Raw genomic sequence first — 14,065 nt, forward strand, 5'->3', positions numbered from 1 at the left:
ACACGGAAACAGGAAAGAAGTTAGTGAATGTACAATATGAAACAACAAGAAATCCATCATAAGGAATTTCTTTCAAAAAAGGTATTAGGTTTCACGATTTTATTTTGTTAAGCTCATAATACAAAAAGATTTTTGATGTGGGTGGCTGTGCTTCCACACTTCTGTTGATAATATATGCTAATCTTTTTTCTTTTTCCCAATGAAGACAAGATTACAAAAATGACAGAGAATAATAGCATAGCAGCACAGTAGCATAATAGCATAATGCTAAGTCCTGATACAGGGAGAAGAAATGGAAGCAGTCATACCACCACAAAGGAAGAAAAACAACCCTGAGACTTCAGACCACAAGGGACAGGATGAGCAATTCCAAGACATCCAGGTAGATGAGGCAGGACAGAAGCAGAAAGGTAGAGTGGAGGAAAGTTTCACCAAATTCTGTGAAGAAAGCCTCAGCATTTCTTAGGCTAGAGGCCGAGCCAGGCTGCCCCGCCTAGCAGCAGCATTGCTTCTGGCAGCAGCACTTTTGCTGACAGCATCCTTTCTGCTGACAACAGCCCTTCCCACAGCCACAACCACATGAGCTGCAGGTGCGGCGGCAGCAGCAGATCACGGGTGTGCTGCAGCAGCCTCCACAGCAGCCGCGGCAGCAGGGGCAGCAGCTGGAGCAGCAGCCCACCCGGTAGCACCTGCAGGTGGTGCAGCTGCCACAGCCACCGCAGCTGCCACAGCCACCACAGCCACCACAGCTGCCACCGCAGCCACCACTGCAGCCACCACAGCCACCACTGCAACCACCACAACCACAGCAACCCATGGTGTCACTAGAGAGGACTCAGGCAAAATGATGAGGGAGGACTTGGGAGAAGTAAGGATGTCTGATGCTCTTTGCTTCAGGGGCTCTTATATACCCCTTTCAGGCCTAACATGTGGCAGGTGGCCACTTCCTTTTTCCTCCAGCTTCCCTGGAGGAATTTCACAAGACCCTGAGTGTATTTCCTCATTGAACACCTCTGACCTCATAGAATTGCTTATTTTCACATTTCTTCCTCAAGTTATGCTTTCTAATAAAAACAGCATGTTTCTTAAATATTTAGTGTTTTTTTTTTTTGAGACCCAGGCTAGAGTGCAATGGCGGGATCTCCGCTCACCGCAACCTCCACCTCCTGGGTTCAAATGATTCTCCTGCCTGAGCCTCCTGAGTAGCTGGAATTACAGACACATGCCTCCATGCCTGGCTAACTTTTTTGTATTTTAGTAGAGACAGGGTTTCACCATGTTGGTCAGGCTGGTCTCAAACTCCTTACCTCATGATCTGCCCACCTCAGCCTCCCAAAGTGCTGGGATTACAGGCATGAGCCACTGTACCCAGACTAGTTTTGTTTTAACCTAGCAGTTTTGAAGTGTGATCTATGAATCTCATTTGATGAAAGCCCATCTCAGCCTGGAGAGAATCTTTCCCTTGGTTTTCCCTTCCTCTAAAGGAAGTCTTTTCTGTCTTCAGGTGCTGTCTGCAGATTGCAAGAGAAGGCGAGATCCCACATGGAGAAGCAAAGCACTCAAAGCATCACATGCCAAAAGTTCCCTTGGCTAACATCTCAGAAGACTTTCTCATCTGTTTTCAGACTTACTTTTGCTATTGATACATAAGTCAAAATATGGGAAAGATATCCATCTGGAGTTGATTGTCACAATGTATTTTTAAGTGAGCTTCCCACACTGGCTCATGTTTCCCCCTCTTATCCTATACTCATGGAGTAGTGGTTGAGGTAGCCAAGAGCCTCTGCCACCAGCTGATTTCATGTCCCTAAAAAAGCCATGGTCTCTATGTAACCCAGTTTCCTTAGCTTAGAGTAAATCATGTATAATCTTTTAAAAGACTTTATTTTTTAGAGAAATTTTGGGTTGACATCAAAACTGAGCCGAGGGCTGCGCACAGTGGCTTATGCCTGTAATCCCAGAACTTTGGGAGGCTGAGGCAGGTGGATCACTTGAGGTCAGGAGTTTGAGACCAGCGTGGTAAACATGGTGAAACCCCATCTCTACTAAAAAATACAAAAATTAGCCAGGCATCATGGTGGGACCTGTAGTTCCAGCTACTCTGGAGGCTAAGGCAAGAGAATTGCTTGAACCTCGGAGGCGGAGGTTGCAGTGAGCCAAGATCAAGACCAGTGCACTCCAGCCTGGGTGGCAGAATGAGACTGAGTCTCAATAAAGTAAACTAATATCTGAGCCAAAAGTAGAGAGTTCCCATATACCCCCATTCTCCCCAACACAGTGTCCTTCACTACTGACATCCCATGCCAGGGTGGCACATTTGTTACAACTGGTGAACCTACAATGACACATCATAATGACCCAAAGTCCATGGTTTTCATCAAGGTTCACTCTTGTCTTCTTTCATTACCCTGGGTACTTAGCCCCTTCAAAATCATATGTCTGGCTGGGTGTGGTGGCTCATGCTTGTAATCTCAGCACTTTGGGAGGCTGAGGCAGGTGGATCACCTGGGCCAACATGGTGAAACCTTGTCTCTACTAAAAAAACAGAAATTAGCCAGTATGGTGGCTCATGCCTGTAGTCTCAGCTATGAGGGAGACTGAGGCATGAGAATTACTTGAACTCCGGAGGCAGAGGTTCAACAGCCTGGGCAAGAAAGACTTGGTCTCAAAGAAGAAAAAAAAAGAATCATATGTCCTAGGAATTGTCTCCAAAAAATTAAGAGAACGGAAGATCTCATGTAAAGTCCTTCAGCAACCTTCAAGGACTATTCCTAAACTTGCATCCTTTTCCAGAGTGCTATGATCTGGGGTATTCCCCCTTGCATTTCTGTAGAGCAGTGGATCTCAGTGAGGGACAATTTTGCCCCCAGAAGACAATCAACAACATCTGAAGACATTTTTGCTTGTTATAACTGGCAGAGATGTTGTCATAACCAGTGGCTTGAGACCAGACTGCTCGACAACATTCTACAATGTGCGGGACAGTCCCCACAACAAGGAACTGTCTGGCTGAAAATGTCAGTAGCCCCAAGCATGACAAGTCCTGGCGTATTTAGTGTTTTTTTCTTTCTAAAGCGTTTTCACATCCATTATTTCAAAACAATATAATTGCCTGAGATTTGCCTTTAAAAAATTATTTCCCAATTAGGTAACAAAGATGCATTGTGCCCATGCCAGGTAAAATGTTCTGGACTGGGGCCTGGCATGGTGATTACACCTGTAAGCCCAGCATTTTTGGGAGGCTGAGGCAGGAGGATCGCTCGAGTCCAGGAATTTGAGACCAGCCTGGGCAACATAGCAATACCAGCATCTCTACAAAAAATAAAAAAATTAGTCAGGTGTGGTGGCGTGCACCTCTAGTCCTAGCTACCTGGGAGGCTGAGGTGAGGACCACTTTAGCCCAAGAAGTTAATGGTGCAATGAGTCATGATCATGTCCAATCTGTGTGACAGAGTGAGGTACTGTGTCCAAAAAAAAAAAAAAGAAAGAAAAAGCCTGTGCTGTGCTGGAAGATTCTGTAGCTGAACAATTTGAGCCATGATTTGGCCTGTGATTTAGAGCAGGAACTAAGGCTGGGGCTGGGGGTGTGGTCAGGCCATCTCTATCAGACTGTGTGAAATTGAGCAATATGGGTCACGTCAGTTTATTTCAAACATGTCCTGGGTGCTAATCAACAAAATATATGCACATGATTAAAATAATTCCACAGTTCCTTCTCCCGTCTCACCTTCTCTAGTCCACTAAACAGACGCAGCATTATCCTCCTGTCAGCTTCTCCTGGGAGCTGCCTCCGTGTTTCTTATTAATTTCTCTATTTCTTTTCTTTTTCTTTTTCTTTTTTTTTTTTTGAGACAGAGTCTCGCTCTGTCACCAGGCTGGAGCGCAGTGGCACGATCTCGGCTCCCTGCAACCTCTGCCTCCTGGGTTCGAGCGATTCTTCTACCTCAGCCTCCCGAGTAGCTGGGACTACATGCACATACCATCACACCCAGCTAATTTTTGTATTTTTAGTGGAGACAGGCTTTCACCATGTTGGCAAGGATGGTCTCAATCTCTTGACCTCACGATCCACCTGCCTTGGTCTCCCAAAGTGCTTGGATTACAGGCATGAGCCACCTCGTCCGGCCTATTCCTCAATTTCTTAATTGCCAATGCTAGTTTCTGTTAAGATGGATGGAAATTTAACTTTCTTGTATCATTCCTAATATATTTGTATTACTAGTTCTTGTGATATCCAAAACCAATGGTAACTTGATTATTATAATATAAATATTGCTCACTTGAGTCAAATAGTCTACTATAATTACATTTCCTGAAGCAGTCTTATTTTTCTTAAGTATTGGATTTAATTCTTTCTCTCTCTCTTTTGTAACTTTTTGCTTTTATATATTTTGATCTATTTGCTATTGTCAGCAATATAATGTTTCATGTAGATTTTCCTCTTGGACAGCAATTGATAAAACTTTTCAAGCAGCCAAGCTTATTCTTATTCTACTTACACAATGCTTTCTTATTTTAAATGCCATGTGAATTGTATGAAAAAAAGATGAATCACTGTGAAGGTTTACTTGTGTTTTATAAGCACTCACTGAATGTAATTTATTTATTTATTTTTTGAGCCAGGGTCTCACTCTGTCACCCAGGCTGGAGTATAATGGTGTGATCTTGGCTCACTGCAACCTCACCTCCCAGGTTCAAGCGATTCTCCTGCCTCAGCCTACCAAGCAGCCGGGACTACAGGTGCACAGCACCATGCTGGGATAATTTTTGTATTTTTAGTAAAGATGGGGTTTCACCATGTTGGCCAGGCTGGTCTCGTACTCCTGACCTCAGGTGATCCACCCACCTTGCTCTCCCAAAGCGGCAGATTACAGACGTGAGCCACCGTGCCTGGCCAACACAATGTTAGATATACCGAATAATGAAACATAGAGCCAGGCTTTATAACTGTGTAGTGGGGAACAAAACCTTCCATTCTCAGGTCAACAATCCCCAGTGAGAGTATCTGGCTGCTTCTGCAGTTGGCAATGACATTTGTGCCCAAGACACCTGTCATTTCTCCAGTCTGGTAAGATACCTTCTGGGCACTAAAGGAATACCCTCCTGATAATGTTTATTTGTTGTTCAAACATTGGACCATCCATTCAAGCACTGCTGCTGTACTGTGTGGGCTTTCTGAGAGTGCCCAAGACTGTTGATGTTACCCCCTTTCCCATGGATCTCAGGAGGGCTTACTGCAACTTTTAGGACATTTGACTCAGAAAACAAACAAAACAGGTAATCTCATAAACCTAGTTCCCATTCCAAAGGGCAGTTAATAATATATTATGAAATTCTCCCATGGCAGTTGACCCAAACAATAACAAGGAAGTGGTCACGTGTTTACCTCTCCTCTCCCAAGAGTTGGTACATAAGGGCCTCCCCCAGCAGAAGGAGGCATCAGACCTCCTCACCTCTCAAGTCCTCCTTCCTCACTTCTCCTGAGTCCTCTCTACTGACACCATGGGTTGCTGTGGTTGTGGTGGCTGTGGTGGTGGCTGCGGTGGTGGCTGCGGTGGTGGCTGCGGTGGTGGCTGCGGTGGTGGCTGTGGCAGCTGTGGCGGCTGTGGCAGCTGCACCACCTGCAGATGCTACCGTGTGGGCTGCTGCTCCAGCTGCTGCCCCTGCTGCCGCGGCTGCTGTGGGGGCTGCTGCAGCACACCTGTGATCTGCTGCTGCCGCCGCACCTGCAGCTCGTGTGGCTGTGGTTGTGGGAAGGGCTGTTGTCAGCAGAAGGGCTGTTGTCAGCAAAAGTGCTGCTGTCAGAAGCAATGCTGCTGCTAGGCGGCCCCTGGCCTCTGGGAAGATGCTGCAGGTAACTAACTGTCCTGTTGGTAAACTTTTCTCTCTCTCCTACCAGTCTTGCTGATTTGAAAGTCACAAGAAGTTTTATTCATATTCCCTGGTCTCTGAGATCCTGGCTGCACATGAAAACCACCAACACAAACCTTCTCTGTCAATCACCAATCAAAGTATGAGCCCAATGGAACAGAGGGGTATTTTCAATGCTATGTTTTCTCGAGATTTTACTATTGAAATGTGTGTTGCTATTCCTTTCTCCTTCTTTCTGTAGCTTCTGTATCTTGCATCTCTGCTCCTCCTTTCTGTTTCTGTAAACCTGAGATAATATCTTCCCAATAAAGCACATAAAATTGGTATCAAATACTCATGGACATCTCTCTTTCATTATTTTAATGTGTCTAAAGGAAAGATGCGATTACATCTAGAAAAGTAAGACTCCCTGTGTTTGTTTGTGATGGATTTAGAATAACCACTAATAAACCAGGTGTGGTGGCTCACACCTATAATCCCAGCACTTTTGGAGGCCAAGGTGGGCAAATCTCTTGAGGTCACGACTTCGAGACCAGTCTGGCCAACATGGTGAAGCCCTGTCTCTACTAGAGATACAAAAAAATAGCTGGATGTGGTGGTGCGCACCTGTAGTCCCAGCTGCTTGGTAGACAGAGGCAGGAGAATCACTTTGAACCTGAGAGGTGGGGGTTGCAGTGAGCTGAGATAGTGCCACTGCACTTTAGCCTAGGTAACAGAGTGTCTCAAAAAAAAAGAAAAATAAAAGAAAAAGAAAAAAGAAAGAAAGAAAAGAAATCATGAATAACATGTTCCTAACAGGTTTTCACACACTGGTAAAAGTTTGGAGGCTTCAATTATCCTCTTACCTGAATTAGAAAAAGGATTCAGAAAACTGTATCAATGAGCTCTCATTTCATCACTTTCTCTACCCTTATATTCAACTTTTCTAACAAATTTTAACCTCAGCATCTACAGTCAGATGAAATTCAACACCTAAAGCTATTTAAGCTATTTAGGTCTTGGTTACTTTGGTTTTGGTTCTATTAACAGACTAAAATTTGATTACAGCTTAATGAAATTATCACCAGTACTAGTGAACAGTCCTTCTGGCAGATTATGGTCACAAAATACTAATGTGGTCATATTTGAATAAATCTATTAGTAAAAGTTGTGACCCATTAAAACACTTTATCCACTTTAATTATATTCTCTTTTCTTTCTTTTTCCTTTTTTTATGAGATAGAGTCTTACTCTTGCCCAGGCTGGAGTGCAGTGGTGCAATCAATCTTGGCTCACTGTCACCTCTACCTCCCAGGTTCAAGTGATTCTTCCACCTCAGCCTCCTGAGTAGCTGAAATTACCAGCACCCACTACCACACCTGGCTAATTTTTGTATGTTTAGTTGAGATAAGGTTTCACCATGTTGGCCAGGCTGGTCTCAAACTCCCAACCTCAGGTGAGTTGGCCTTGGCCTTCCAAAGTGCTGGGATTACAGGCATGAGCCACTGCACTCAGTCAATCAGAATATAATATAATTAATTATATTCTATCACAAGTAAGTAAGAATATTATAAGAAAAAAATACAGAGGGTCACAAGGGGTGGCTTTCATAACACATCTGTGAGTCTCCTGAAAGTGAGACATATGGTGTCTGTTGAAAAATCCATCTTCTGAATGTAGTTAGTGTGCTTTGTTTTTCATGAGATATCCGTTAAGAATTTTGAGCCTAACTCTGTTCTCTGTTGAGATGGAGAAAGAGGCAGAAGGGTTCTCCGTGGGGTCGGCTGCCACCCTGGGCCTGAGAAAGGTGATTTACTAATTCTTGCTCCTGGACCACAGAGGTCCCTTGTCTTTCTCGTCTATTCTTGGAAGCACTCACAGAAAGCAGATACTTTAGAAGTACTACAGTAAAAGAGCTGTAGAAGAGGCTACTGCAGGGGCAAGTTCAAAGTCTACATCAAATGGTAACAGCACAGACACTTCCAAAGAGAAGCTGTTGCGAGGGTTTCACAGGCTCAAGGAAAAATGGGCACTTCTTGCCTGACTCACGTGTGTCTCCATATGGACCTAAGAGATGAGGGGCTACAGTATAGTTATTTCTTGTGATTATCTGTCAGTTTCAGCATCAATATGTGGATCAAAAGAACCAGGTAATAATATAAAGCAGATGAATTTGCTTCAGCATGTATCTGGCAGTCACAAACTTTGCATCAGACACTGTGGTGGGTACAGCAGGACAAGCAAAAATGAGCAAGGGCTGGGACCACATCTGCACTAATGGGGGGGATTGGATCTGACTGATACAGTCTTTAGTGCTGAGCCTAACAGCAAAACCAAAAATATGCATCAGTAGTGTAATATTTTTATAGGTACATTATATTCACTCATTTTACAAATATTTATTGAGTATCTAAATGCACTAGGCACTTTTCTAGGAATCAAGAATGCTTTAATGAACAAAACAGATACAAATGCCTGTCCTCATGGGCCAGGTGCAGTGGCTTACACTTGTAATCTCAGCATTTTGGGAGGCTGAGGCAGTCCGATTGCTTGAGCTCAGGAGTTCAAGACCAACCTGAGTAACATGGCAAAACCCCATCTCTACAATAATAATAATTAGGCATGGTGGTGCATGCTTGTGGTCCCAGCTACTGGGGAGGGGCTGAGGGGGGAGGATCACTTGAGCTTAGGAGGTTGAGGCTTCCATGAGCCAAGACTGCACCACTGCACTCCAGTCTGGACCACAGAGGGAGATCCTTTTTTTAAAAAAAAAAGTATTAAAAAAAGTCTGTCCTCATGTAACTAGTAACCTGGTCATGGTGGGAAGTAGACAACACACATCATAAATAAGTATTTTATATGGCATGTTAGAGACAGAGAGACAGAACATACAAGTGAACAGTGGCCAGATCATATATAGAAATAGATCTCTGACCTGTGAACTGCAGCCAACATCCCAGGAAACCAACCTATTATCTATCCTAACCAGCCTATCTGCCAGCCTACTTGCTACAGTCAGACTTATAGGAAGTCAGACTGCTATCTCTTAAAAACAGTCCAGGAAGCCAAATGAGGACCATTGGCCCCAAATGGCCAGGACTTGATTAATAACTGACAGTTTCTCTAATTCTTATCCCCTTTTTCCAATTTAGGACCAGTTAGAGAGAGTTGAATATGCACTCCTAACCAATCATGTAAGATGCCCCACTTCTAGTTAGTCTGTGTACAACTTCCCATGCCAATAGCTTCTCATCTGGGCATACCTGAAACTTTCCCTTTTTCCAGTATGAAGCTTTCCCACTCCTCTGCCTGCCTTTGAGTGTTCACAAAAACACAAGTGATGCTGTGGCAAACCGTCACTTTGCTATGGCAAGCACAATTAAATAGCCTTTATCTGTACTACTTTTGTGGGTTGTCATTTATTTCCACAAGACTCAGTAATTTCATTCCTAAGTGTGTGTAAATTCTATAGACACATACAAGAATGCTCACGGTAGCACTGTCAAAAATAGCAAAAACCTGCAAACAATGGGACTTCCTATCAGCTGGAGAGTAAATGAACAGAAATGGAATGCATCAGAAATGGAATATATCAGACAAGTGAATGTAGTAAAACCATGTTCAAAGAAACACAAAGGAATAATGAATGCAAGCTTTTTTTGTTTTTGTTTTTCAGACAAGGTCTTATTCTGTGTTGGGAATAGATACTTGGTGGTGCCACAAAGAAAAATCAGCACTGAGAAAAAGGATCTTTCAGGAAGCAATTTTTACTTCCTGGACTACAGGAAGAGTACTCTCGCTAGCCATTTCGCTACAAGAGCGCAAGGAACAAATGAAACAGACACATTTTTCCCTTATGCGTGTGGGACCACCCTTACTGCTGTGTCTGATCTCTGTTGGCTGGAGCCAGACCTCACAATCTAAACTAAAACCCGATTGGCTAACAATTTAAAACTCTTCTAAACAGGTAAAAGTAATGGAGAGCTGGGACATGCCTGTAAGCACATCTAGTACAGATATCTTGGTTAAAGTACAAGGATATAAAATGTACTACGTGCCTATAAGCATGGCATGTTTAACAGCCACATGGGATAGGGCTTAGCAAAGTTATTAGCACACTTATTCTTTAACAAGAAAGGAAACTTTAAAAAGGAACTTTTCTACCTCCCATATTCTATTGCCCAGGCTGTAGTGCAGTGTCACAACTATGGCTCACCATAGCCTTGATCTCTGGGGTTCAAGTGATCCTCCTGCCTCAGCCTCCTGAGTAGCTGAGACTACACATGCTCTACTATGCCTGGCTAAATTTTAAGTTTAGTATAGACTAGGTCTTGCTATGTTGCCTGATCTCAAATTCCTGAACTCAAGCAATCCTCCTGCCTCTGCCTCCAAAAGTGTTGGGATTACAGGTGTGAGTCACCACTCTTAGCTGAACACAAGCTGTAGGGCAAGGACAACCTTGGGTGTAGGAGGGCAGAAGGACAGGTTGGGCAGTGAGGAGCCTTAAGTTAGATCATACTGTCAAGGTCCTGAACTGTTACATCATTAAAATAATTAACAAAATTCCACTCAGAGACCTAATTTGAAAGTCAGTAATTACAAAGATGACAGGTGGATAAATTTACAATGACGGGGAGAAACCAGCATAAAAAGGCTGAGAATACTCAAAATCAGAATGCCTCTCCCTCTACAGGGGATCACAGTTCCTCATCAACAAGGGAACAAGGCCTGATGGAGAACGAGTGCATTCAAATAACAGAATTAGGCTTCAGAAGGTGGATAATAAGAAACTTCTGTGAGTTAAAAGAACATGTTCTAGCCCAATGTAAAGAAACTAAGAACATTGAAAAAAGGCTTGACGAAATCCTAATGAGAATAGACAATTTAGAGAGGAATATAAGTGAATTAATGGAACTGAAGAATACGATAGGAGAACTTCGTGAAGTATGCACAGGTTTTAACACTCGAATTGATCAAGCAGAAGAAAGGATATCAGAGGTCAAAGACCAACTTAATGAAATGAAACAGGAAGACAAGATTAGAGAAGAAAAAGTAAAAAGGAATGAGCAAAGTCTCCAAGAAATATGGGACTATGTGAAAAGACCTAATTTACATTTGATAGGTGTACCTGAATGTCATGAAGAGAATGAATCCAAGCTGGAAAATATTCTTCAGGATATTATTCAGGAAGACTTTCCTAACCTAGTAAGGCAGAACAATACTCAACTCCAGATAATATAGAGAACATCACAAAGATATTCCTCAAGTAGAGCAACCCCAAGACACATAATCATTAGATTCACCAGGGTTGAAATAAAGGAGAAAATTCTAAGGGCAGCTAGAGAGAAAGGTCAGGTTACCCATAAAGGGAAGCCTATCAGACTTACAGTAGATCTCTCAGCAGAAACCCTACAAACTAGAAGAGAGTGGGGGTCAATATTCAATATCCTCAAAGAAAAGAATTTTCAACCCAGAATCTCATATCCAGCCAAACTAAGCTTCATAAATGAAGGAAAAATAAAATTTTTCACAAACAAGCAAGTACTCAGAGATTTCATCACCACTAGGCCTGCTTTACAAGAGCTTCTGAAAGAAGCACTATACACAGAAAGGAACAACTGGTATCAGTCATCCCAAAAACTTACCAAAAGGTAAAGAGTATCTTCATAATGAAGAATCTATATCTACTAATGGGCAAAATAGCCAGCTAGCATTAAACAATAATATTAAACTCACAAATATCAATATTAATCCTGAATTTAAATGGATTAAACGCCCCAATCAAAGACACAGACAGGCAAACTGAATAAAAAGTCAAAATACATCAGCACGCTGTATTCAGATCCATCTCATAAGCAAGAACACACAAAGACTCAAAACGAAAGGTTGGAGGAAGACTCACCAATCAAATGGAGAGAAAAAAAAAACAGGAGTTGTAACTTTTGTCTCTGACAAAATAAACTTTAATAGTAACAAAGACTAAAGGAAACAAAGAAGGACATTACATAATGGTAAAAGGATCAATGCAACAATAGGAGTCAATGATCATAAATATATATGCACCCAATATAGGAGCACCCGGATACATAAGACAAGTTTTCGATGACTTATAAAGAGACTTGGATGCCTGCACAAAAATAGCAGGAGCCTTTGACACCACATTGTTAATATTCGACGGATCAACGAGATAGAAAATTAACAGGGACATCTATGATTTGAATTCAGACCTGGAACAAGTAAACTCAGTGAATATTTATAGAATTCTTCACCCCAGGTCCACAGAACATACATTTTTTTCAGTATCACATTACACCTATTTTGAAAGTGACCACATAAATGGAAGCAAATCACTCTTCAGCACTTGCACAGCATTTCACAGATTTAAGTGAAATATTGGTTGGCTGTTTGTTTATTTTCTTTCCTTATTCCTTCCTGTCTCCGCTGTTAAGCACAATTATCGGCATAAAAGAGGTTTTTAATACCTATTTTTAGATTGCATTCCAGCCTGGGCAATAGAGCAAGACTCCTGTTCTCCCTCCCCCTTTCTCTTTCTCTTTCTTTCTTTCCTTCATTAAAAAAAAATTAACAAATTAAATAAAGAAGGCTAGATTTAAAGTGTTCTTTTTGCTGCATGCAGTAGCTCAAGCCTGCAATCCCAGCACTTTGGGAGGCCAAGGCAAGTGGATCATAAGGTGAGGAGTTCGAGACCAGCCTGACCAATATGGTGGAACCCTGTATCTACTAAAAATACAAAAAAATTAGCCAGGTGTGGTAGCATGTGCCCGTACCCCTGTTACTCAGGAAGCTGAGGCAGGCGAATCACTTGAATCTGGGAAGCAGAGGTTGTGGTGAGCTGAGATCACCCCATGTACTCCAGCCTGGGTGACAGAGCGAGACTCTCTAAAAAAATGAAAAGTGTTCTGTGAATCAAAAGGGGACAGAAACCATTGTTTCCTGTACCCCTTAAAAATGGTATATGTTAAAATGTAACCGTTATGAAAAAAAAATAGATCACAGTATGAGAGATGCGGATTGAAGGAAGGGTGGGTGGGATTTCAATTTCAAATTGGGTGGTCCAAGTAGGACTCAGGTAGAACCTGACATTCCATCAAAGACCAGAAAGTGACGAAGAAGTGACTATCCAGTTATCTGGAGCAAGAATATTCCAGAAAGTGGGAAGGGAACAGTGAGAAAGCAATTCAACCATCACCAACTGAGTGGGAGTGTCTGGAGTACAGAGTTCAGTGAAGTAGTGGAGAGGGCGTTGCTGCATTTCTCGGAGATAATTTTAGGTCACAGTAAACCAGCTTTGACTGTGAGTGAAGCAGGGAAGCTGGGAAGGGATCACCTGCCTTCTTTTATAAAAGGATTACTCCAAATCGTGCCTTGAGAATTGACCACAGGAGGGGCCCGGGTAGGACCTGCACCACCTTGAGGAAGTTCTTGCTGGGTGTGGGTGAGGAGGCCTGAACCTGTGGGTGCAGGTCATGTCAAGTGGATTTACTGATAAATCCAGTGTAGGTTGGGAGAGCCGAGGAGGCACCAATGTCTTTTTGGCCTCTGCAACCAAAAGGACAACGTTGCTATTTACTGAGCTTGGCCAGGCATGGTGGGTGTGCACTTGTGGTGCCAGCTACTCAGGAGGCTAAGGTGGGAGGACTGCTTGAGCCTGGGAGGTCAAGGCTGCAATGACCTATGATTGCATCACTGAACTCCAGCCTGGGAGACAGAACAAGACCTGTCTCATCCCCAAAATAAAGCGTACATCTATCTGCAAGAAAGCATGTGCTTTTGGGGGGTGTGAGTAGGGATTGCTGGTAGGAATTTTTTGTTTTTGTTTTTTGAGATGAAGTGTCGTTCTGTCGCCCAGGCTGGAGTACAATGGCATGATCTCGGCTCGCTGCAATCTCTGCCTCCTCGGTTCAAGCAATTCTCCTGTTTCAGCCTCCTGAGTAGCTGGGATTACAGGCCTGCACCACCATGCCTGGCTAATTTTTGAATTTTTAGTAGAGACAGGGTTTCACCATGTTCATCAGGCTGGTCTCTAACTCCTGACCTCGTGATCTGCCCACATCAGCCTCCCAAAGTGCTGGGATTACAGGCCTGAGCCACTGTGCCTGGCAGGAATTTCAAGAGTTCAGTTTCTAACATGTAAAGTTTAAACTGTTAACTGTCTTCCCCTATAATTGTGTCCCCTGTAAAACCTTAGTGAGAG

The 14,065-nt window shown here is 43.0% G+C and overlaps 1 protein-coding gene across 1 annotated transcript; it reads left to right on the forward strand.

Annotated features, from left to right (window-relative positions):
* Window positions 1-4,665: 4,665 nt before the first annotated feature.
* Window positions 4,666-6,202, forward strand: LOC128932437 (small cysteine and glycine repeat-containing protein 9). The gene has a single exon (XM_054258001.2). The coding sequence runs from the start codon at window positions 5,503-5,505 to the stop codon at window positions 5,821-5,823; it is 321 nt and encodes a 106-aa protein (XP_054113976.2). The 5' UTR covers window positions 4,666-5,502; the 3' UTR covers window positions 5,824-6,202.
* Window positions 6,203-14,065: the final 7,863 nt, after the last annotated feature.

Source organism: Callithrix jacchus, chromosome 6 (assembly GCF_049354715.1).
Source record: "Callithrix jacchus isolate 240 chromosome 6, calJac240_pri, whole genome shotgun sequence".
Lineage (NCBI taxonomy): Eukaryota > Metazoa > Chordata > Mammalia > Primates > Cebidae > Callithrix > Callithrix jacchus.